The 26,305-nt window shown below is 35.9% G+C and overlaps 1 protein-coding gene and 1 pseudogene across 2 annotated transcripts; one reads left to right on the top strand and one right to left on the bottom strand.

Annotated features, from left to right (window-relative positions):
• Positions 1–1,324: 1,324 nt before the first annotated feature.
• On the top strand, positions 1,325–25,957 carry LOC148190677 (disease resistance protein RPV1-like). Of its 2 annotated transcripts, none has more exons than XM_088101648.1 (5): positions 1,325–1,809; positions 1,901–2,925; positions 3,060–3,262; positions 3,380–4,105; positions 25,508–25,957. In XM_088101648.1, exons 1-5 carry the CDS (start codon positions 1,325–1,327, stop codon positions 25,955–25,957), a joined length of 2,889 nt encoding a protein of 962 aa, XP_087957774.1. The 2 variants fall into 2 exon arrangements, with proteins under 2 accessions (XP_087957774.1, XP_087957775.1); XM_088101649.1 differs by having other exon boundaries at positions 1,901–2,936; positions 3,032–3,262.
• LOC148190678 (uncharacterized) lies at positions 7,661–11,577 on the bottom strand (annotated as a pseudogene).
• Positions 25,958–26,305: the final 348 nt, after the last annotated feature.

The raw sequence follows: 26,305 nt of genomic DNA, 5'->3' as shown, positions 1-26,305 counted from the left end.
GCTATTTACTGGTCGATCAAGCTGCTTTGTGGTTGGCCGAGATTGTTAGTTTGCTTTTCCAAACTAAGAGTTGACTATCAAAACTATGATTGACTGTTCAGATTATGAGTGACTGAATGATCATACACTACATAAGTTCTCCAAACTCGAACATTCAATAATTTGCAATGGGGTTTGGATTTAGCCATCCGATTATCTCTTCATGAAAAGTGAAACTCCATTGGGAGGGATTCATGGGAGAATACATCCTCAAGACAATTTGTTTCTCATCGCCCTGTCACCACTTATGCTTCACCATCACAATGTAGTGAAGTCAACCCACATCCAAGAACCTATTCTCAACCGCTGTTGGGTCTTAAATCTTAAGTCTTCGGTCTTTTTCTCATAAATAAATACATTAAATAGGGTAGTTCAAAGAAAGGATAGAATGATTCTAATTAAAATGCTTTTTTTCTTTCTTAATTTCTTTTCTTTTAGATATCATTTACAACTTCATTCTCACACAATTTCCCAAATTCCATAAAACATTTTTTTCTTGTCGTATAGGGCCAATTTAGAAACTTTAATAAAAGAACATAAATAGGAGAAAACATAAGAAATATGTAAAAGTGGGACGAAAAGTGTATTATTTAGGGCTCAGATGGCCTCGAAATTGAATAAATACCAATCAACTGAAGCGATAATAATAAGATTAATTGCGTTAAACAAGATTACATTGATAGCCAAAAAATCAATTATTATAATATGTTACTAAGACATTTAGATCAGATAACCTAATCCTTTGAGATAAAACATCCACAACACCTTGTAAATAAATAGATTGACATTTTTCAAATATAAGATTAATTGATTGTACATTTATTATTTTCACCGGTACACCGCTAACTTTGTGTGGAATTGTCTTTTTGTAGGGACACTTAGTAAGACATTACAAACAAAGAGTACCTCCCAATGTACAGGTCACCAACATAGTCTCTTTCAGTTTGCATTATTGCTTTCTCTTCTAACTGACCTAATCAACTTCTTCCATGGAATTCGCCTCTTCAACCCAAATGTTCACAGAAGTGCGATGTGCTCATCAATTTTATTGGAGACGACATCCACAGGAAATTTGTTTCTCAAAAATGTGACCAACACTCTTTGAAGTTATTAAAGGAAAACAAACAGTTATATACGTTAACTTAACAGTATTACAATAGTTAGATAAAAATTCAAATGTGACTTAACTGTTATATAACTGTTATAAGATGTATTCACTCCTTCACTGTCTAGCAGTATTAGTTTCTCTTTCTAACTCTTCCTGACCTCTCATCAATTCCTTTCCATGGATAACGCCTCCTCATCCTACAAACTCCCACGGAGGTATGATGTGCTCATCAACTTCTATGGAGAAGACATCCACAGAAAATTTGTTTCTCATCTCAATTATGCCCTCTCTACTGTTGGTCTCACCACTTTCCTTCACCACAACAATGCAGTGAAGTCAACTCACATCCAAGAACCTATTCTCAGCCACTGTCGGGTAGCAATTGTTGTTTTCACCCAAACCTATTCTCAATCTGCTTGGTGTCTTAATCAGCTTCAACAAATCATCAAATGGCACGAAACTTATTGTCGACATGTTCTGCCCGTATATTATGAAATCCAACCATCTGATGTACGTCTTCAGAACGGTTACTTTGGAAAAGAATTGAAGGCAACTGCAAAACGAACATTTTCAAGACAAGAACTGGAGCATGGCATGTCCAGGTGGAGCCATGCACTCACCAAAGCTGCAAATTTCTTTGGATGGGATGAGAGCAATCACAGGTACATCACTCACTCAATCAACCATCTCTTAAGCCTGGGATTTAATTTTGTTAATACATGACTTCATCTATAATTGCTCTTGAACTTGAAGGAGTGATGCTGAACTAGTGGAGAAAATTGTTCAGAGCGTTCTTAATTTACCAGTCTTGTCTGCTACTAAATTTCCAGTTGGATTACAATCCCACGTGGAAGATCTTATTCGAACTATCAAAAATAAATCCACTGAAGTTTGTATGATAGAGATATGTGGAGAGGAAGGATCAGGTAAAACCACTCTTGCCAAAGCCATCTACAATCAAATTAATTGGACATTCAAGGAGAAAATTTTCATTGAAAGTGTTTCAACAGTTTGCGGAATAAGACAAGATCTTCGTTTAGTAGAAAAACTTCTTTTAGATGTCCTAAAACAAAAGGTGGAGATTCCTAGCATTGATGTGGGAAGAAGTATGATTCGGGAAAGACTTTCTGGGAAAAGGATGCTCATTGTACTTGACAATGTTTCTAACTTTAGTTTATTAGACAGATTGGATTGTCATAAATGGTTCGTTGAAGGAACTGTTATAATCCTTACATCAACATATAAAGAACCGCTGAGAGAAGGTAATTCTGTCTTTTGGGTAGAGCAAATGAACGAAAAGGAGTCCCTTGAGCTTCTTAGTTGGCACGCATTTAGAGAACCAAAACCAAAAGAAGAATACAAAGACCTTGCAAGAAGAGTAGTTAGTTATTGTGAAGGACTACCACTAGCTCTTGAAGTCGTTGGAAGTACTTTATTTAAAAAGACGAAAGAAGAATGGCACAGTTTATTGTTTAAATTTGCGATAGTTGGCATGTTTCATGTTCCAGAGATAATAAAAGTAAGCATCGAAAGTTCACTGAATGAAATGGAAAAAGATATATTCCTTGATGTATGTTGTTTCTTTATTGGTAAGAGCAGAACCTATGTAAGGAAGATCCTAAATGGCTGTGGAGTAGACGCTGATATTGCAATAAGAGTTCTCATGGAGCGTAACCTCATCAAAATTAACAAGAACAACAAATTTGGAATGCATCCTTTGCTACAAGAAATCGGAATAAGAATTATTCGTGAAAAGATCTTGGGAAGAACAGGCGACTGTTGTTTGATAATGATGCAAATTATGTAAGAACATTCTTTACATGTGGTTTGAAACTTCTTTTTTGAAAGTGTTTTCTTTCTCCTATGCAGTACATTTGTTTTAACTTGCTCTTTTCTTCACAGGGGACAGAAGCCCTGCAGTGGTTGCCTGTGAAACTGCCTTCACTCAGTTGTGTACAAGCGACTGTAAATTCTGAGTACCTTCTTAAGAAACTAAGATGGATCAGTTCGTATGGGCTTTCTTCAGAATATCTACCTAAGAACTTTTATTGGGATGATGCAACAGCGATTGATTTAAAACGCAGTCTTCTTCGATTTCTCTGGAAAACACCCCAGGTTTTATTACGAGCCACTTCTCGTTAAAACACAATTAAAATAAATTAGTAGCTTGCTTTTATTTCATTTTTTATTTCTACTCTAATATTTCTAAAATGAAAAACTATCATGGTGCAGGTTTTGAGATCGCTAAAAGTCCTTAACCTCAGTCATTCCAAGTATTTAACTATAACCCCTGACTTTACCGGATTACCAAGTCTTGAACACCTCATTTTCAAATATTGTTCAAGATTGCTCAAAGTACACCGATCTATTGGATCACTCAACAGTCTTATACTGCTAAATTTGAAAGACTGTACAAGTCTAAACAATCTTCCAAAAGAGATATATGAGTTGAAATCTTTAACAACTCTCATTCTCTCTGGTTGTTCGGAGATTCACATAATGGATAAAGATATAGCAAAGTTGAAATCCTTGATAACTGTAATTGCTGAAAATACAGCTGTCAAACATGTGCCTTTTTCAATTCTAAGCTCAAAAGGCATTGGGTATATGTCCCTACGAGGATTTGAGGGATTATCTCATAATCCTTTTCCTTCTATCATTCGGTCTTGGATGTCACCAACAATGAATCCCATTTCTTATATTCATTCGTTTTGCATGGATATGATGGATAATACGATTGATATTGCACCATTGCTTAGCACCCTTGCAAATGTTCGAAGTGTTTTGTTAGCATGTGACACCGAATTTCAATTATCTAAGGAAGTGACAAATATTTTGGTTGAATATTTTACGAATATTACAGAATCAGGAATTTCAAAGAAGCACTTCAGGTGTTCTTTGAATGGTGTTGGAGCATACCATCAATTCTTCAATGCTGTCAGCGATAACATATATGAGGTTCTTCTCTAACTTTTTCTTTGTTTCATACCTTCACTATCATTTTAGCTATTAATGAAGAGAACATAAAATAATCCAAATGAAATATCTGACTGAAATTACAATAATCAATTTTAGCACGCTTAATTTATATTGCCATAGAACCTCATCTAGAAGTTTCTGATTTTGGTAATCCACTAATAAAGTGATTTTGCTTTATTTTTCGAGCATGAGGTCAAGGTCAACGGTTCAGGTTACGTTGTGTTGTCCGAAGTCCATATGTTGTCTAGAAAGTGATCTTTTGTGTGTTCAATCAGTTGAAGAGTACCTGCAGAAGACACTATGATGTCAAAGTTAGCTCAACATTTGATAGATAACAATTAATGCAACAAATAATGCACTCAACCTACCTCCTTAACTCAAACCTTTATTATAGATTTCATGGTGGGCTTTTTATTAACGTTGGCCTAATTATGACCCAAGTAATTATACTTTACTTTTTAGTTTATCAGCTTTAAGGTTAATATGCTCTAGGATTATTCATCCCGATCACTCTAATTCATGGCCGACTGATCTATTTGGTGGTCGGCTAGGCTCGTTGTCCTGCTCATCAAGTTGGTGATGGGCTATCTAGGATGGTGCACAGCTGGTTAGCTTATTTGGTGATCGGTTGGGCTCAATGACTTGTGTTTTGACTCGTAAATGATTGATGAAGGGGTTTGAATTTGGCCATTTGGTTCATGTTTTTCTCGTGCTGCAATTGTAACCTGAATAGGAGGGTTTCCCTAATTGGAATCCATTCTTGTGTGTCGTCTTGCTCGCTAGTTAGAAGGGCTTCGATCATTGAGGAGGTGATTGTTGTTATGATTGACCAAGATTGTGCGACCGTGAATGATTGGTGCACGTGCTAGAGTCACTAATGGTCGCTAGCTAAGACTTGCAGCTGATTCGTTGGTCAACATGGTGAAGAAAGACTGACGTTTGACTAAGCATAGGCATTTAAGAAACACAAAGGGTTATGCCTAGCCATTCGACTTTTGTGCTACCTACCCTTGGAACTTGTTTGTTTGAAATTGTTACCATTGGGAGAAGAGTGTGATGCTTCGAATCCTGTGTTTGTTAGTGTATGCAACGTTAGGATTCTTTGGGCCATTGGATGCAACTTGATTTGATAGTAGAGGATGAATGATAGGAAAGGTCCTCAGGCTATAAATAGGGGTGGACCTAGTCTATTATTTTCACCTCTCATCATGTACTAATAATCAAAATTGATCGTTCATCGTACTAAGATAATAATGTTAAGTGTTCGCCTTTTTTCATCTGAGGAGTCTTCTGGAGAAAGTGGCAGAGGGTACGTGGATGATGTTTCGTCTTCTAGGCTCGGTTGGCAGTGCATCTATAACTGTAAATATAGAGAATTGAGTCGATCGCTGCAACAATGTTGAATCCATCGATGAAATGCATTTTGACATTATCAAAAAGGGGGTGAACTAAACCTCTCAATCATTCCTAATTACGATTGGGCATCCCGCGAAGTTTTCGGGTATGTGACTCGCTTTTGTTGGGGCCAAAAGTTGATTGATTGTGTTGAGTAGTCATACATTGATATGAGTGCTGACATGATCACCTTACATGTTTGCAAAGGGAACGAGCGAGTTTTTCATTGACCACTAGTGTAGAAAAGGCTTTTATCGTCTATTATTTTGGGTTTTTGGCTGATCCATCTCTGATGTCTTATTGGGTGATGTCAATGGGACGTCGAATCCTACAAGGGACTTTAAAAGATGTCGGGTCCCCCCAATCGGAGGTCTATAGAGACGTCGGATCCCCCCAGCAGACGCCATACGAGACGTCGACTCCCATCATATCCGACGTCTACGGGTGCTGAGCAACGGTTGCTCGTACTGAGCGCAAAAAACCCTGGAATTGGCACTAGAAGCCATTTGACATCTTTATATACACTAACCGACGTCTATTGGGTGTTTCTTTTTTAAATTAATTTATTTTTATAATAAAACCAATAAAACCTGAAAAACAGAAAATTGTCCATCACAACATAATATAATATATTTTATGGGTTTCAAGTTAACAAAATACTAATTAAATAATCTAAAAAACAATCCAAAACCTAAACTATCAAAAATTAAACTTAAACTATAGGTAATTAATGTTCAACAACAATAGAAGTCTTCCTCTTAGTCCATCTCTAGAGAACATAAGTTGTCCACTCTTATCTTATCTTTTTAATTGCGTCCTCAGGTATACGATATATATTCTTGAAGCGTTGCCAAAATGAAGAAAAATTTCATTATGTTTGCATATGTTCAAAGATGAATTTGATTTGTAATGTATTGAAGGTAAGCATCATTACCTCAATCCAGTCATCTGTAATGGCAGCTCGAATGATGGTTTTAATCCGAAACATGACAGAGTAACCACATTCCCATGAATCTAGCTTCTTGTTACACTAAAATGACAAACTAAATCGTCAAACATTTAGATCATTCAATAAGATAGAAATTTAATAAGAACTATAAATGACTTATAACCTTTGGATACAGGAATTGAACTAGCTGACCTCGGGGTTTACCCATAACTCTATTTACATTGAAAATACAAGGTAATATTAATATACTATATTTATCATAAAAATTAAAGGTCAACATGAATTTGAAACATAAAAAGAGAAACATTGACCCTTGAAGCATGTTTTTCAAGTCATTTTTCATCCTCCTGTGCAGCAAACAAAACCATAGAATTTTGCATTGTCTGGGAATGATGACCATCAGCTGCCAGTGAGACCTATCATGTATCAAAAATAGTTAGTAAACTAATTGAGTAAACTTTAATGAAATTTTACATTGAACAATCCATACCCATCAATGTATGGCACAAGGTATATGTCTTTATTTGACTCAGCCATCCATGTTTGCAAATAATTTTGTTTGGTCTCAACTATGTTACCAAAAGGTTCAATGGCTCATGCATCAACTGCTTCTGACGACGTAACTGAAATTAAAAATTTTAAAGTTATCAATCAATATTTATAAATATAACATAGAAATACTAATAAGAAATATATTATACATGTGATGTAGCAATGTGTAACATGATCAATGCTTTAGGCCAGGCTATAAATGTTTCTATGGCTTCCCCCACAAAATGAATTTCTGAAGTGGGTACCGGTACTTGAGCCTAGGGATCCCGAACTTCGTCAATCGTCACACATACGTAGTGGGATAATAAGGGAGCACCATGAATAGTTTGTCCTCCCTCAAGTACTCATTCGACAACCATAATGCATGGGGGATCTCCATCAACCAACAGCTCATACTCACCATTATACTCAGTAGGTTCTACAACAGAGCATGATCCTCTTGTGCTGACCTCATGTGTTGTTGGAGCTTAAGTGGAACCCCATGATGCCCTGGGTCATGGAATGCAGCTTCTCTTCAAGCGCTCTTTGGATTTCTTTTTGTTCTTGTAGCTGCTCCATGAATCGTTGCTCCATATATCTCATGCTTTGGTTGAGCCTTTCCTCCCACTGAAGATCCATCTTCCTTACTGTCTCCTGACTCATGGATTCAGTTTTTTTTGTGTAGGGTCAAAGTAGTCACGAAGACCAATCGCCCCACCAACACCACGTACACGTTCTAGGTGCTCGAGCTTTCCAATGGTCATTGTTAGAATGTCATCCCTACCTTGGCCAAACAATGTTCCCTGAGTCTGCTGCTCAACCAACTTATCTTGCATATAAAAAACAAACTTTGTTACATAAAACACATGGGATGATGAATACACAACCAAACAATGTTTAGAATTTGAACTTACAATTCTTTGTGAGATCAAGGCAACTGAGGAGGATGTCATGTTTCCATCAGACTTAGTCCGAGCAGCCTTTCACATCTCGTACCTAGCGGGTATAGGTGCTAGGTCGGGGGACTCAAGTCCTAAGGCCTTTGCTCAACTCTTTTTCATCTTCCTCTCAACTAATGCATAAGCACCTCGTGATAACACGTGTGGTGCATCATTTAGCCTTTTTCTTTCTTGGGCAGCTAACCGTTTACCCTGTCAAACCATGTATATTCATAAGTGTAAAATCACAATTAATGCATTAACTAACTAAAGAAATATGTTAAGAAACAAACATGTCGGTCCCTAGACTCTCTAGATGCACGAAACTGCATTCACTCCTCCTTAGTTATTTTGTACTTGTCGCAAGGAGACTCGTGTTGTTTGTCTCCAAAGACATATAGACGTGTCAGCTTTGTCTTGAAATCCCTCCATTTGATCGCTACATGGGATAACATTCTCTTTCTAATTGACCAGTTTTTGGAATATCAAAATGTTGGTTTTTAAAACAAAGAACATGTTAATGACATAATAAGAACAAAGTAAACAATATATCAAATTTCTTTTAAGTAAACATACCTAAATGTCTTGCCTTAAAAGGTTCTTGTCGACCTTTGGGACGTCATCCCAAGATGCAAGAACGATCGAAACATGGGTTTTTGCTAACATACCCAGATAACTCCTAAACTTATCAACATGTGGCCCTGAAGGCATACCTGATCTCTGGTCAATCTCAACACGTATCCTCTCCGTCAAAACGGGTCGGGATGTCACATCGGGCAATTGTGTCACAGATCGACCACGTACGCTCTTTCTTGATCCTAATCCCAAGCTCGACATACCTGAAAATTACAAGGTTAGTACTACATCAAATATGATAAATACAACAACATTTAAAGGATATAAAAAAGAATAACACAAAACCTATTAAGATATGTTTTCTCCCATATCCCTTCATTGTGATCACTCCGAATTGGGTGGATGTCATCGGCTTCGTCATCCACCTTGCTTCAATGGGTCATGATAAAGAAGTCTCAAATATATCAAGAGAATCTTCATCATCATATCCGTGCATCTTTTTTCCTTCCAATACCACTGACCATTTTTTATTTGCTGGATCATTTACATAAAATATCTGTCTTGCTAGACTAGTCATAATAAATGGTTCATCAGTGTAATTCATCTTATTAAGGTCCATCAATTTGAAACCAAAGTCATGTGTCATAACACCGAAATTTATATCAACCCATTTACACTTGAAAACTGAGACTCTAAAACTAACATAATTAACTTCTCATATTTCTTGTATTATTCCAAAATAACTCATGGATGTTGTGATTGGATTTTTGTCTTTAGAACTAGCAAAGTGTACAACCTCAGTTTGTAGTGTAACCCCACTATTTTGAACTCTACTTTTGTCATCTTCTACCTTTGTCTGAAAAGAAATATTGTTTATATAGTACCCACCATATGTAATCACATTTGTGTTCGGCCCACGAGCTAGCTTCAATAGACTTTCTAAAACATTTGGAGTCCCATAAATCTTTTTCTTAAACCATTGTAAGCAGGTTTTGATATGTTCATTAAGAGTCCATTTTTCACTCATTCTTGGGTGTGCTGACTTTATTTCATTAACGTTTTAAAAAATGTAAGGAATTACATCAATAATGTTGTTTAAAATGTACAAATGATCTTGATCATCAATTTTCACACCTCGAACACCTTTACCTTCGAATTTTCCTTCATGTTTGCTCTTAGGAAGTCCCACTGGTTCACAACTCGACATATAACTTGAACAAAATTCAATGGCTTCTTCTGCAACGTACCGCTTTATGATTGAAGCTTTTGGTCGATACTATTTTTTGATATATCCCTTTAAGATCTTCATGTATCTCTCTACAGGGTACATCCACCTTAAGAAAATCCATCTGACCCACATGCACACTTCTTCACTTACGTCCATTCTTATTTATCAAACCTAATTCATAAAATCATTCTTCTTTATTTTCAACTTACCACTTTCATATACTCATTCTCACTTTTATGTACATACAAACAACTAACCCTCTACTTAACTTATTTTTCTACTTTTCTCTTCTCTTATATTTTTAAGATCAACATCACACCTTACTTAAAACCAAACTCATTCACCTTAAAACATTTCTCCTTCCTTCTCTTAGCTTTTGGTCTCTTACTCATTCATCATTCTCTTCCACTAAAAGGAAGAGAAACCCTCATCTTTAGCATCAAAACCTAAGTACTCTAGTAAAATAGGATGTTGTCAAAACTGACATTTCACTAGTGCAGTTTAGAGAAACGACAACAGTTATTTTCGCTCATAGACAGCGGTTCCGTAACCGAGGTATATACTGCCGAGGTAAAAAGTCTACCTTTTTTGCCTCAGTTTTGAACCGAGACATAAAGATATATGTTTTTGCTTCGGTTAAAATACAACCGAGGCAGTAGAGGGTGTTTCGTTTTTACTTTTTTTATTCTGCTAGACTTTTGGCCTCGGTTTATTGTTGAACCGAGGTAGTAAAAGGGTTTATTTATTTTTTTTCCTCTAATTATATGCCTCGGTCTTATGCCTCTGCTCAAGCTCCTTGACAAAGTTAATAGAACCTCCAATTATAGAAGCTTAATCACCCTTCAATGGCCAACCAGACCAAACAACAAGAGACAATATCTTGAGAACATGAAAAAATGTTCAATCTGACACTTACATGTAATTCTGGTTCTTGAAACTCATAAACCTTTGTTTTATTAAACCAAACAAATTATGAGATTGCTTATAATGCTACAAGAAGAAAAGTTGCACAACTTGCAGAAACCATCACATACAAAGATCCAACACCCTGCAAATGCATAATTTCTCCATCATCACCATCACTTTCTACAAATTATAGGTAAAATTCATGAATAATACAAAGTGTAATAGCAAGCACACCTTGAAGGAAAGAAAGGAGGAGGTTGCTGATGAAGTAAGTCCTGTGAAACCTATATCATAAGCAATGCTACCATCTGGTTTGAACAATCCAAAGTTTCTCTCAGACGTTGGACCAGGCTTCAAATTCTCGTTAAACAAAGCAAAAATATAAGCTCTCACAACCATCTTAGGCCTATAAGGGGTACCCGAGGAGAGGTGGGAATCAGTGGTAGTTGAACTTGGCAGAGGTGGGAATCGGTGATAGAAAGAACAGGGGCGTGGTACACGAGGGTCTTCTTCATCCCCGCGGTGTGGTCGCCATGGGCCACAAGGCGGTCCTTTCCAGTGGTCTTCCAGTAGCCCTTCTTGGTGGCGCGGTTGGTCCTGAAGCCATTTCCATACTTGCGGTCCATCACGCTGAAGAAGTACCATTCTAAGTCCTTCGTCTTCAGCTTCGACAGAGCCGAAAAGCAAAAATAAGTTAAAAAACACTTTAAATCCTTTGAACCTAACCCTATTGCTAACAATTCGACACTACAAAAAAGGGCAAAATGCTAACGGGAAAGGTCCCAAGGCTCGAGCTTGTAGACATCAACCACTGCGGTGTGTCGTATCGGGACAGGTTTCCAGTGATCTTGCGCTTTAGATTCAGGTAGAACACCACCAACTCTTCGTCAGTGCGGTGGAATCGGAAGCCGGGACCCATAGGTGCCATGGATTGGATTCAAGAGAGATGAATCGCTGAGATAGAAAAAGAGTGAAAGAAAATTGGGGATTAGAGCTTTTCGGTGATCTTGCGCTTCAGGTTCAGGTAGAACACCACCAGCTCTTCGTCGATGCGGTGGAATCGGAAACCGGGACCCATAGGTGCCATGGATTGGATTCAAAAGAGATGAATCGTTGAGAGAGAAAAAGAGTGAAAGAAAATTGGGGATTAGGGCTTTCGTTTATGATTGATGAAGAGGGAGACGGTGGCAGTGAGAATAGTAGGTGGTGGCGATGTCGACAAATGGCAGAGACGACGGCGGCGTTGGACAACGACGCTGGAGGCAGTGAAGGTGAGAAGAGAGGACGTTCAACCGTGAGAGGGAGAAGTGGAACAGTGGATTCGCGAAGAAGAAGCAATGAAGCAATGACGAAGCAGCAGCGTGAAGAAGAAGAACCGAAGAAGCAATGAACACAAGGAAGCTTAAAGTGAAAGAAGAAGCAATGAACACAAAGAAGAACGAAGAAGCAGTGAACACAACCAATGAACAGCAGCGGCGCGAAGAGAAAGAAGAAGAAGCAGCAGCAACGCAAGAAGAAATGAACAAACTCTGAGAATTTTTAAGCTCTACAACACCGGTTATGAACGAAACGATGCTTAAAATGAAAAATCTGAAGCCTATATGCTTCGGTCAGAAAGGAATCGGAGCCGATGAATGTTTTGGCACCGGGTCTAAGTTCACCGAGGTGGCAGCTCAGGCTCTATGCCTCGGTTCTGCGAGAAACCGAGGTAGTATCACATTTTCATAAAGTTGTCAGCCAAAAAGCCTGAGCTCGTATCACTTTTTCGTAAAGGTGCCACCTTTTAGGCACCTGTTCTGCTTGCAACCGAGGTTGCATCTCTGTTTTGCACCGGTTCTGCATGCAACCGAGGCCTATAAGTTCCGGTTTATTACAAAACTGCCACCGCCATGTGATAGACAGCGGTTTGGTGTAAAGTGAGGTATATTGTGCGAGTTTAAAAGCAAAAATTGTACTAGTGTTTGCTTACTATTTTGCTCATAACTCTTTATACATAACTCCAAATGAGTTTATTCCTTTTTTTATTGAAAACTAGACTCCAAAAGCTTTCTTTTGACACCAAACTCCAAAAACTATTTTTTATTGCTATGTTAATTATTTAATGTTATGGTTGATTAATTGGAACACATTATTAGTATGTTGTTATTTTTGGTGATTGTGTGTGTGTGATGGTACCAATGTGTTGTGTTGGCTTGTTGATAGAAGAGTGAATTAGGATTGAATAGGTGTGGGCTTAATTCTAGAGAGAAAGAGAGTTAAAGTAAACTTTTGTTTTATTTGAATTTTAGGCCCAAGGGTAAAAAGGTCTTTTTGCTTTTAGTAAATGGTGTAGAAATTAAGTAGGAGGCGTGTAGAAGGAAAAAGAATAAAAATAAAATATGAATAGTAAGAGAGATTTCATGGATTTTAAAAGATTTAGTGGTTGTTGATATTTTAAAAAGTAGTAAAGGGAGGATAGGCTTCCTTTGAGCAAGCTTTGTTCAGGTTAGTGAAGTCAGTGCACATCCTCCACTAACCACCGAATTTCTTGACCATGACCACATTCACGAAGCATGTGGTGTATCTAAATTCCCGAATGAAGTCAACCTCTTATAACTTCTTGACCTCGCTTAAAGGCCTTTAAATTCTTCTTTCCTCACCCTGGCAGCGCTTCTTCTAGACAACCAGTTGGACTTCTTTGTATAAGGCCAGCTTGTGGGATATCACAATAGGCTAAAAGTTCGGCATATCAATGGTTGTCCATGTGAACAGGTCGTTGTTGGCTCGTGGCACTCTCGCACGGCTTGTTCCTGCTTAAAACTTAGGTTGTTGCCCATATTGGTTGTTTAGTCATCCTATTTCCGTAGGTCCAACGAATTAACTTTACCTTGCAGCTCCATTATGTCTTTTGTGTTGGTATAGAGATCCAAGTTTTCCATGGCCACTTCAGATGGTCAGGCTTTGTGTGGCAGAACGTAAGTCGTCACCCTGAGTCCTGTAGCATAGCATTCGCACACGGTCTTTTGATTTGTGTGTATCATGCAAATCTTTCCCTATCGGAAAGGAACTTCATCGACAAATAAGGTGTGGAGATATGACACCAAAGGCGTTAAGGCAGGACTGCCTAACCAACACATTACAGGAAGTGTTGGTCTCAACTAACATGTACTTCACGCGGATCTCGTGATTGTTCCGTCTAATCCCAAATCTCATCCAAAGATCTAAATAACCTCAGGTGTCCACCATTTTTCTTGAGAACCCAATAATTTTCTCATTGTATGGGACAATCAGGTCCTTAGACAAGTACATCTTCAAGAACGTCTTCTAGTACAAGATGTTGATCGAGCTCCCTTGGCGTTCAACACTTTGCTCACCCCATAATTGGCAACCTGGTCAAGCTCTGGAGCTTTAAAGTCTTTGTCCATAAAGGTGACAAAGGCGTAGTCCTCAGTTTCCTGTCAATGAGGTGGATGGTCTTTAATGCTCGGATATGTCTTTTCTGCACAGATGCTAATTATTCACCTCCTACGAATTCCTCTAAGATTATGTTGATATGGTGAGTACTTCTTTTAGCACTATTGAACTACGGGCTTCTCTCCTCTCGCTTAGATTTGTGTTAACTCATTGACAAGCATACCAAATTGTCCAAGTAATAAAGATATTAAGACAAAGTACCGTTTTTTAAGAGACTTGTGTAACACTAAAAAATGATACAATTAAGGGTTAAATATGTTTTTTCTTCCTTAGCTTTTAGTGATAATTGGAATTAGTCCCTCTTTGAAACTTTGACCCAATTAGGTCCCACAACTTTAGAAATGTGTGGATTTAATCCTTCTAACCAAATTTTGTTAAGTTTATTTGACGTTTCAAACATATTTCATGATACCATTTCAGTTGTTTACATTGTTTGAGACCTGGTTAGTTGAGAGATGTGTTTAAAACCTCAAATAAAATTAACAAAATTTGATCAAAAAGACTAAATTCATGTAGTTATAAAGATAATAAACTAAATTATTTTTCTAGACTAAAGAATAGTTCATGAATTTGATATTATGTGCAAGTAAATAAATCGGTGCATAAATAATAAAATTGGACTTTGAAAGTTAAAGACACTTAGGAAGGGAAAAAGGTTAGAAATGCTATGGATTGGCATTATTGGGGTTAGACTTCATCAACTTCACTCTCATTCATACAAGAACTCACCACCTCTCCATCAAAATACTAATGTCAACCAACCCACAAGAAGATCCAAACCCTTCCCCTAGAAAAATGAGCCTAGGTTTCCTTGTTAAGAGTCAATCCCTTGAACCTTTAACAAACAAACCCGCTTTAATAACTAGGGTTTAAGATAACTAATGGGTCAAGCTCTATCTCTAAATACAACCTCCATTAGGTATCTTGTTCCAAGTCTATGTTTCAAAAGATATTTCCCAATACCTAATCAACCACGTATCAAGCTATGAATGGCCACATTACAACAAACATTAAGATCATAATCAAGAGTACTAGCATTTAGTGGAAAAGGCATATATATATATATATATATATATATATATATATATATATATATATTCAAAGCATTTATAAGATACAAGCGACTTTACTGACTACATTTATCCCCAACAAGATGGGTTTAGCTTTCCATTGTCATGGAGAGACCAAGCTTACAAAATGGAAGATGGAAGAAGAAGGAGATACACAAAAGAAGGAAGGTTTATTCTTGAAATCCCTAGTAGACCTCATTACGCTCCAAAATGTGTTTTAGTGCCTTCAACAACCAAAGACCTAGTTTTCTTCAAGCCACAAGGAGAAATAGAGCATAACTTGCCATATCGGCATAAGTTTTGTTCAATGCCCTAACCTTAACGCTCAATACTAGATGTTGGATTGCCAAGGGCTACTCTCTGTCAAACTAGTGCTCAGTGATGGTAAAAGGGTGCTCAATAGTGTGGCCTTTGTAAATCACTCGGTTAGTAGCCAGGAGGTGGAGCTCAGCACCTAAAAAACTCCCATTTTTATTGTTTTTCCTGCTTCTTTGGGTTGTCAAGCTCTTTGATTTGATATAAAGCCTTCTTGTCACTAAATTAGATACAAAAGCTAGGGATTAGTGATATTATTTTATTAATGTAGTCCAAAATGTAATTATTTATGAAAGCAAGATAAAATTAAGGATTAAGAAGGTTATAAGCTAGAGAAAAGTTTATTTTGTTAAATAAGGATTAAGGTGTACTAGTGAAATAGTGCCCCCCTAGGCAGCTCCTTCGGGTGAGAGTCGCTTCTTTTACCGTTCAATTTATTTTCCCTCTTCTTTTCACTCATTGAAGCTTTCTGCCTCATTTGTTATTGAAAATCTTGCATATCTTCAACTTGCATGAACATTACAACTCTTAACTCATCCATGTTCTCCACCAGCTTCATACAAAGGCTCTCGGTGAAGAGTCCAAACCATAAGGTCATGATCTTGAGGGGCAAGGTCACCTCGTGACTAAGGTTCATGATCTGCCTTACCGTCTTCTCAAACCCCTCCATTAATGCATATAGTGATTATTCCTTCTCCTGCCTTATATTCACCAAAGCAAGATATGTGAGATGATGTGGCTAGTTCGTGGCAAATTGAGCCTCAAACCGTGAGCGGATGACGGCAAATTTGTAGATGGAGTTGGGTGGTAGGGAATTGAACCATGTCAACACTTCTCCTTTGAGAGATATGGAGAAAGCCCTAAACCATAAGGGATCACTTGAAGTTTAGAGTGTCATTTGGTTCATGCACATCCTAAGATGTTCGTCAGGGTCGGTGGAGCCATCAAATTTCTCAAAAACCAAGAGGGTCCACCAACCCGAAAAGGGGATCTACATTATGCTCGACATGAAAGGAAGTAACCTGATCGTGTTCACAATGAGCATGGACGAGTTATCCCTCCTAGCTCCCATGTTGCATTCATGGATAATTTTGCAAGGGTCCTCACGTGGCCTGATTGAGGCAAGATAGGTATGTTAAAGAGGCATTGAATGTTTGACACTTTGTTCCTCATGCATAGTTGTGTTCTCAGCCCGAAGGATCGTCAGCTCCTCTTCATATTTGTGTTGCATTGTCGTTGCATACTTTCGAGCATCTCAAGTTGGTCAGGGTTGGTTCTCTGACTTCTCCGCTGCTATGTTGATCACTCGATCCCACGTGGGCACCAAAATGTTTTGGGTATGGGGTCAAGGTCAACCGTACTAATTGCGTTGTGTTTTCCGAAGTTCAAATGTTGTCCAAAAAGCAATCTCCTATACGTTCAAACTAGTCAGAGGGTACTTGTAGAAGGTAATATGATGTCAAAGTTAGCTCAACTTTTGACAAATAACAATTAATGCAAAAATTACTACACGTAACTTATCTCCTTACCCCAAAACATTCTTTATAGGTTTCATGATGGGCTTTTCATTGACGTTGGTCTAATTGTCAGAGCGGCTACAGCGAAATGGTTAGCATGGGATAACAAACCAAGAGGGTTTGAATTGGTCTTTAATAAAAATGTGTGCCTTTTAAATTTTTACTCAATTAAACTTACTAAGCAAATAATAATAACAAATAAAGAGAGTAAGGTTGAGAGAAATTTGCACAGATGATTTTATCCTAGTTCGGATCTTACCAATCCAACGTCCAATCGTGTATCTCAAAACAAGATAAATTGTTCACTAATCACAAAACAATTACAAACTACAATCACACAGATACAATTTGTAATAGTTTAGATAACACCTACCTTGATACCACAAGAGATGAACCTACACCTCCTTTGAGTCTTCACAAAGCATAAAACACTTCCTTCGAATACTTCACGAAGGATGACTTTCTCTTCCGAACACTTCCTCAAATGCACCAAGGATGAACCAGCTATTCCTCTGTCATCGCAGTAGCACTTCAAGAGCTCCACAGACAAGAGTTTCTTTAGCTGAACAAGATCACACAATTCTCAATGATTTATGAGTTCTATAGAACAAGGGAAGAGTTTTTGTTGAAGGAAAATGAGAGCCTATTTATAGACTCAAGCAATTACTCTTTCGTTCTTCATTTCCAACCATTTAATGCTTTTAATCGATTAATATTCTTGTTAATGATTAAAATGAGTACAACGGCTAGTTTAATGTCTAGAAAACTCCAACAGTCACCTTTAATCGATTAATCCAATGTTTAATCGGTTAGTTAATCGATTAAAAGGTATTTTAATCTATTAATCCAGAGACAGCTTGAGTTTCCAGCTTTTACTCTATTTAATCGATTAATACTAGTTTTAATCGATTAAAATAGTGCAATTTTGACTCTGAACATCAATTACATAATATGAAAGTACATGGAATCAAAACCACTAAAAATATAAGTCTTAGACACTAAACTACAATTACTACAAAAGCTTTCCATTGCAATACAGGTCTTCATAAGATCTTCTTGAATCTTGATTTCTCTTGACTTGATTTGGACATCATCAAAACTTCATCTTCATCATTTTGCTAACATTCTCCCCCTTTTTGATGATGATCAAAAAGTCCTTTTGATTTAAAGTTTTTAGTAATAATCTGGATAAAAACAGAACTTATGAAAGAAAAAAGCATTAGTGAATAAACACAAATAAATTAGCTTTAAACATTTTCTCCCCCTTTTTTATCATAATTAAAAAGATGTGTTTAATTGTTCTCCCCCTAAGATAATACTCTCCCTTAATAAAAGTATGTATGCATATGAGCTAAATATATTTCAAATTTAAAGATTCATTCAAACATACACAATAGGAGATTTAAAGCATATAATTTTAGGATAAAGAACTTAAAAATCATTGTTTAAACATACATTCAACCATACAAGATAGCAATTTTAAAGCATACAAAAATATGGCTAGATTTTCAAATATGCGAAACTGGAACACATTTAATCGATTAAAGATAGGTTTAATCGATTAGCTTTAATCGATTATTTTAAAGAATAATCGATTAAAAGCACTATTTTTCATAAAACGCTTAAAATTGCACAAAATGGATCAAAATGCAATCCTAAGAGATTTCTAAAATTCTTAGATCTCTTCTAATGTTTACCCCTTTAGATATGTCTCCAATTTCATTGTGTAATGATAATCCTCTAGGTTGTTATCACATTTTGTTTAGTTCTTCATTTTGAGGATTGTTATTATTCCTTGGTTCATTTGTTGTCTTCTGCAAGTCTTCATTTTCACCTGCATCTAATTCATCTGACTCAAGAGGTTTTGCCTGAAGGTCTACAATTTCATCAAAGACAACATGCACAGATTCTTCTATTTCAAATGCTTTCCGATTGAAAAACTCTATATGCATTGTTTGTTAGAGAATATCCAAGAAAAAATAGATTCATCGGCCCTGGAATAAAATTTTCTTAAATTTTGTTTTTCATTATTTAAAAAAAAAATCTTAAATGTTAAACATTAGGTACCAAACTACTTTGTATGGGTCCTTTGGGTTAGATTGAAAGAAATTGAAATCATTTTACAACCCAAATATATTTACCACTTGGAACACCATAATGCTTAATTTTACACTTATTTGAAGTATGACCCTTTATCATACAATTAAAGCATGATACAACATTTGTGTTCCTATAAGTTGTTCCTTTTTCTGTCCACATTCTACGGGTTCTATTGTTATGTTTATTTTTAAATTTAGGAACATACCTATTTTTAACAACCTTGTTTTTATTATTTTTACTACATTCTTAAGGTTGTGTGTTCTAGTAGTTTCTTAAAATTTTCACAAGATGCACATTCATCACTACTAGTAAATTTACCCTTTTCTTAAACCAAATTTTATTTTTTAAATCTTTTTTTTCTTCAAAAATATTTTCAAAATTTAATTTTAAATTTTTATTTTCTTCAAAAATATTTTCAAAATTTAATTTTAAATTTTTATTCTCTTCAAGAATATTTTCAAAATTTAATTTTAATTCTTTGAAATCCTTTTTCAATTTCTTATGAGCTTTATGTAATTTTTCAGATTCTACTATTAAAGCAGCATAAGTTTCATGCAATTCATCTTCACTATATTGACTATAATTATCAGAATCGCTAGATATACTTACTTGGCTTCCAGCAGTGTTGTCATTCACAATTAAACAGATGTTTGCTTCTTCATCAGAATTTCTCAAGTCAAAAATTGTTTCGTTCTCATCGTCCCATGCGATGCAGGCTTTCTTTTTCTTGAAGAACTTCTTTTCTTCACCCTTCTTTTGATTTGGGCAGTCAGCTTTTAAGTATCCCTTTTCTCTGCAACCGTAGCATCTGTAGATTGAGGAAGATCCTTGGTTTCTCTCTTTTCATATCTAAATCTTCCTTCCAGAATGCATAATTTTCACCTGTGAATAGGGGTGGTCTATTGATAGAAGCTCCCTCTGCAAAACTTTGATATGATCTTGCCATTTGAATAATTATCAAATCAAGCTCTGATACCAATTGTCAGAGCAGCTGCAGCGAAATGGTTATGATGAATCAATATTTTACTCATTGCACTTAGTTTATTACACCGGTTTTAATCAAGAAATTGCGCTTAATTGTCCAGTATTTTTCCGTTTTTGCTAATTGTGCGTAATTTGATCGGAAATTCTTATTTTAATTAATTTGAATTATCTGAGCTTATTATTTTGTATTATTACTTACGGGAAAATTTTGGATAACAATTTGGGACATTTGAAGGTTAAATGAGAAAAGGCAATTGAGTCAATTTCATCTTAACCATTTCAATTTTCGCTGGTTGCTGTTTGAATTTTGTGTCAACTTGTATTTCTTCGTTCGAGTTCAATTCTTATCCGTTTCCCATGCAATTTTTTTTCATAGTTTCGTATGGATGTCTAGTTTCGTGTATAGTTTTTCTTTTGTTCAAATTCGTTCTGTGCTGTTCCCAGTATTTATTTTACTCGCCTATGTCAGTCCAGTGTTTACTGTTTGGGTAATGTCTAATCTCTTTGCATTGTTTGATTGTTGTTTGGTATTTGTGGTGGCTGGAATATCAAGGTATTGGCTTAGAGATGCATCTCACAGTTGAAATGAATTGGAAACCAAGCACATAAGCACACAAAGTTTTACGTGAATATTGTTGCACAAACAATGTACATGGATGATGGAATTAAGCATGAAGGTGCTGCCACAAATTATCTGAATTTGTCACACTCTTCCAATTCATACATGAAGCACATAAAGAATTATTTTTGGAACATCTTTGGTGTGTCACATGAAGCATCCAGCCAAGGAGAGCATGTGACAAGTAAACCCAAGGCAAAGGAAGCAAAAGAAAATGTTGGAAATGCACATTCTCGGTAACTTGTGTCCAACCACTTTTGACAATTTGTTAGCACATGGAAGAACACATCTTCACGTGAAGCATGCTCCCCACCATTCAGAATTTCAGCAAGCCATCCAATTCTTAATTATTTTTCCTACAACCAACACACACACATTCTCGGTAGCCAACTCAAATGGGAATCTTGTTTTCCATTATTTTAAAAGGCACATGCTCATGGAAAGGCTTAAGTGAAGTGGAGCACCAAGGGAGTGCACACTCTCGGCAAATGGAGTCTTGAATCCATTTGGTGGATGATGACTTGGAATCACAAATGCTGAAATTGGTCCACCATGCATGCATTCACAAGAGAATCACCGAGACTCACAAGCTTCACATGCCACAACTTACATCCACTTCCATTTAACAATCAAATTTAATATGAAGAAGAGTTGTGGAAGAAGGTTGTTGTGCCGAGAAGTAGAGAAGAAGGAGGGGCCACCACTTATTGGAAACTCACGACCTTGGTGCAGCATAAAAATATTCAGCCATTCATACCTTCACATGGACATGGAAGCCAAAGGAAGAAGCACATGCAAAAAGAGCTTCATCCAGCAGCAACTTGATACGTTCCAGCTACACCACTCCTTGGTCCAGCAGCTAAGTCAGGAGTGGAGGTGGGTCATTAATCTTAAGTGCTTCAACCACCAAAGGGACAACATCATCATCATCTAAGAAAAAAAAAATGCTGCACTAGGAGAAGACTTAAGAAGAATGTCACGGATATAAGGAGAAAAGAAAAATTTTGAAGGGGTTAGTTGGTGGATGGAGAGGAGAGGCCGTGAGCTCATGGTGGGAGGATGAAGAAAACAAATCACTGCTGGGATGGAGGATGATGCTTGGATTCTTGTTGTCTTCTAAATTGGTGTTGTACATCTTTCCATTTAAGTTTTTGTTCATTTGTTGTTATATTCATCTTAGTATTCTATAAATTGTAATTTGTATTTTGTTTGTGCAAGTTGTTGTTGTAATTTTAGAAGCTTTGTAATTTCATTTTGGGAAGTGTTTTTCTTTTTTTTTAATTTATGGTGCAAGGTCTCGGTTTGTTTAAGAGTTATTCTCCTTCTTTCATTTTGTTTTCTTTAATGCAATTTGGTTGAATCGTTTTAGTGTTTATGCATAGATGTTCTAGGCTCTTTCTCTTTTAGTACCTCTTTGATTTTAATTTAATCAGTGATGAAAGAAAGTCTTGGTGTCATGGCTGGAATGTTGTGTACGTAGGTGATGTGGAGAATACAATTTAATTTGCTTTTCATTTAGAAATGTAATTGAAGTTGAAGTAAATGTTTTCTTTGTAAAATTGAATTGGTATGGATGTTGGATGTTTACGGTTTTGGATGTCCATTTGCAATTATCCTTTCAATGAAACCAAGCAAATTTGTCACGGCACATGAGATAATTTTTAGAAGCATTTCAAATTCTGTTTTTAAATTTCCAGATTTTACTGTTTTTTTTACTGCTGTAATTTAATTGCTGTAATTTAATTTCTGTTGTAATTTAATTTCAGTTGTTGTTTTCTGCAATTTAATTTCTCCTCTTCTTTATTTTTGCATGTTGATCATTTAATGTAATTTTATTTTTTTTTTACTGCAGTAATTTTGAGTATGTTTTTACTGTTTTCCCAATTGACCATTTTCTGTATTTACTGTTTTCTGTATTTTATGTTTTACTATATTTTCGTTTTTACTGTTCCAGATTTAATTTTTACTGTTTCATGTTACTGTATTTTCGTTTTTACTATTTTCTAAAATTTTCTGTTTTTACTGTTTTCTGTTTTTACTGTTTACTGTATTTTCGTTTTCTGTATTTTTATTTTCTGTATTTTAGTTTTCTGTTTCAGAACTGTTTTTAATGATTTACTGTTCACTGCAATTTCGTTTTTACTGTAGTAATTTCGTTTTTACCGTTTTAATTTTGTTTTACTGTACTGCGTTTTACTTCATCGTATTTATTTCAACGTTTTTAAATTCAGTCGCATTTAATTTTCATCGCAAAAACAACCATTTCAACCCCCCCTTCGTGTGTGATCTGAGACTGAACCACAATATTGGTCCTTGTGAGACGACCTAGGAGTCACTTCCTAGTTATACTGCATTATTTTTGTTGTATCAAATTTGTATGACCGCGACAGTCGTATCAGGTTAGCGTGGGATAACAAACCAAGAAGGTTTGAATTGGTCTATAATAAAAATGTGTGCCTTTTAAGTTTCTACTCAATTAAACTTACTAAGCAAATAATAATAACAAATAAAGAGAGTATGGTTCGAGAAATTTGCACACATGATTTTATCTTGTTTCGGATCTTACCAATCCTACGTCCAGTCGCCTATCTCAAAACAAGATAAACAATTCACTAATCACAAAACAATTACAAGCTACAATCACACATATACAATTTGTAATAGTTTAGAAAACATCTCCCTTGATACCACAAGAGATGAACCTACACCTCCTTTGAGTCTTCAAAAAGGATGAAACACTTCTTTCGAATACTTCACGAAGGATGACTTTCTCTTCTGAACCCTTCCTCAGATGCACCAAGGATGAACCAACTATTCCTCTGTCATCGCAGTAGCACTTCAAGAGCTCCACAGACAAGAGTTTCTTTAGCTAAACAAGATCATACAATTCTCAATGATTTCTGAGTTCTAGAGCACAAGGGAAGAGTTTTTGTTGAAGGAAAATGAGAGTCTATTTATAGACTCAAGCAAATACTCTTCCGTTCTTAATTTTCAGCCATTTAACGCTTTTAATCGATTAATATTCTTGTTAATCGATTAAAATGAGTACAATAACTAGTTCAACGGCTAGAAAACTCCAACAGTTACCTTTAATTGATTAATCCACTATTTAATCGATTAGTTAATCGATTAAAAGGTATTTTAATCTATTAATCCAAAGATAGTTTAAGTTTTCAGCTTTTATTTTGTTTAATCGATTAATATTAGTTTTAATCGATTAAAATAGTGCGATTTTGACTCTGAACATCAATTACATAATATGAAAGTACATGGAATCAAAACCACTGAAAATCTAAGTCCTAGACACTAATCTACAATTATTACAAACGCTTTCCATTGCAATAAAAGTCTTCATAAGATCTTCTTGAATCTTGATTTCTCTTGACTTGATTTCTCTTAACTTGATTTGGACATCATCAAAAGTTCATCTTCATCATTTTCCTAACATAATTACAACCATAATTACGACCCAATTGTGAGTAGAGTTGTCAAAACGGGTAACCCGGTTCGACCCAGCCCGACTCACCATGGGTTGGTCATTTAGTGAGTCAATCCAACCCGACTCATTTATTAGCGAGCTGAAAAAATTTGAACCCAGCTCAACCCACCATAGTTTGGTGGGTTAAACGGGTTGGCTCATTGGCTCACTTTAATTCAAATCTAAATAAACTTCACTCTAAAATGATGTTAAACCTCAAAGACAATTCAAAATATAAAAAAAATATCATACAATCCAAATCCAAAAACAAACACAAAACGTTAACAAATAAGTTTTTTATATTGATCATTTTTTATCATTTGTCCATTTATAATATTAGAGTCTTGAATAGATAAATCTATAATATATTTCTCTCTTGAAACATCCTTTTTTTTATCCTCATTTGCAATATAATAAAAAATGCTAACTAATAATATTGAAACACAAAATAATAAATAATTAAATTAAATTAGGTGGGTTGTGAGACAGCCTAGCTCACCACGGGTTTAATTCGAGTGAACCGGGTTCTAAGTGAGCCGGGTTGAAAACTAACCCGCATAAAAAAAATTACATTTTTTTGAAACCGAACCCAGCTCAAACCCGTGGTGGGTCGGGTTGGCTCATGAGTTACAATCCATTTTGACAGCACTAATTGTGAATAATTTTACTTTACTCTTAAGTTTATTAGCTTTAAGGTTAATCTACTATGTGATTGTTCATCCAGATCAGTCCAATTCATGATTGACTAGTTTGTTTGGTGGTCGGTCGAGCTCGTTGTCCTACTCACTGAGATGGTGATTAGCAATTTGGTCTAGTACACGGTCGGCCGACCTTTTTGATAATCGACTAGTCTCGAGGATTTGTGCTCCGATATATGAGACATAAACTCCAAACATTGGAACGTTCATCCGAACTGGTGTATGATCAATCGGCGTGTTTGTTATTCGGCTATACTCTCTAGATTACACTCTGGGCTGATACATGATCGACCGGCTAGTTGGCTTCACAATTGTTATACTTTCTTACTTTACTTGCTTCACGATTGTTATATTTCCAATCGTCGTAGAAATGTAACAGAAGAGGCAAAAACATAAATGCTTTGTAAATCATTAACGACGTAATGATGATACATACAAAATAAAACTATTAATCAGATTAGTTTAGATGAATTACCATTGGTCTGTTTTGATTATCTAGTGAATTGTTGCGTGTTTGATTATAAATGCCCACTTTGTAATTATTAATGTTAAAATAATGATTATAGAAGACAATTTGAATAGAAAAATTAGATAAATGACCAACCCTTTTATCTTATGATGTAGGTATTGGCAAGCAGTGAGTGTGGTGATGTTTGTCTCCCAGCTGTGAATGATCCTTATTGTTTGGCCCATATGGGTGAGGGACACTCTGTATCTTTCATTGTGCCTCAAGATCGTGACATGAAAGGAATGATTTTGGGTGTTGTTTATTTATCAACTCCTAAGATCATTGAACCTGAATTTACTATAGTCGTCATTGTTAATTACACAAAGTGTACATTTCACATATACAAACATGGCACAGTAATTTTCTTTAATGAAGAAGATTGGCATGGCATAATGTCAAATTTAGAATCTGGAGACAATGTGGAGATTTTTGTGAATTTCGCTAATGGATTGGTGGTCAAGAACACAATGGTGTATCTGATATGTGGTGAATCAAAGAACATGGAAAAAGCGTCTGGGTCAAAGAAACATTCTCTCATTAGATTCATAAAAAAAGTTGTAATGTGACTTCTGATAAGTCATTTTTGTTATTTAAGAACAGCATGATCACTTTCAACTATTTTCACAGTCTTATACAACTTCAATTAATTTCAACACGAGTTCTTTCATTAGCTTCCTTCTTTATTATTTCTCTTTACATTTCTAGAATATAATTTAATTTTCTACTTCATTACTCTTTTATGGATTCCTAAATTTAGAGTTAATTTTTCGATTGCATCTTTTACTTAGTGATTGAGATTTGATTTTTCTATGATTATAAACATTCGTACTTCAATATTATTTAAATATAACTGAATTTGTTTGGTAAAGCATTTTCAATTACACCCTGAATTGAATTTAGATATTTATGGTTGT

Source organism: Vigna umbellata, chromosome 11 (genome assembly GCF_029865625.1).
Source record: "Vigna umbellata cultivar VRB3 chromosome 11, Vumbellata_1.0, whole genome shotgun sequence".
In the NCBI taxonomy this organism is placed as follows: Eukaryota; Viridiplantae; Streptophyta; class Magnoliopsida; order Fabales; family Fabaceae; genus Vigna; species Vigna umbellata.
This window is presented reverse-complemented; position numbering and strand designations above follow the sequence as displayed.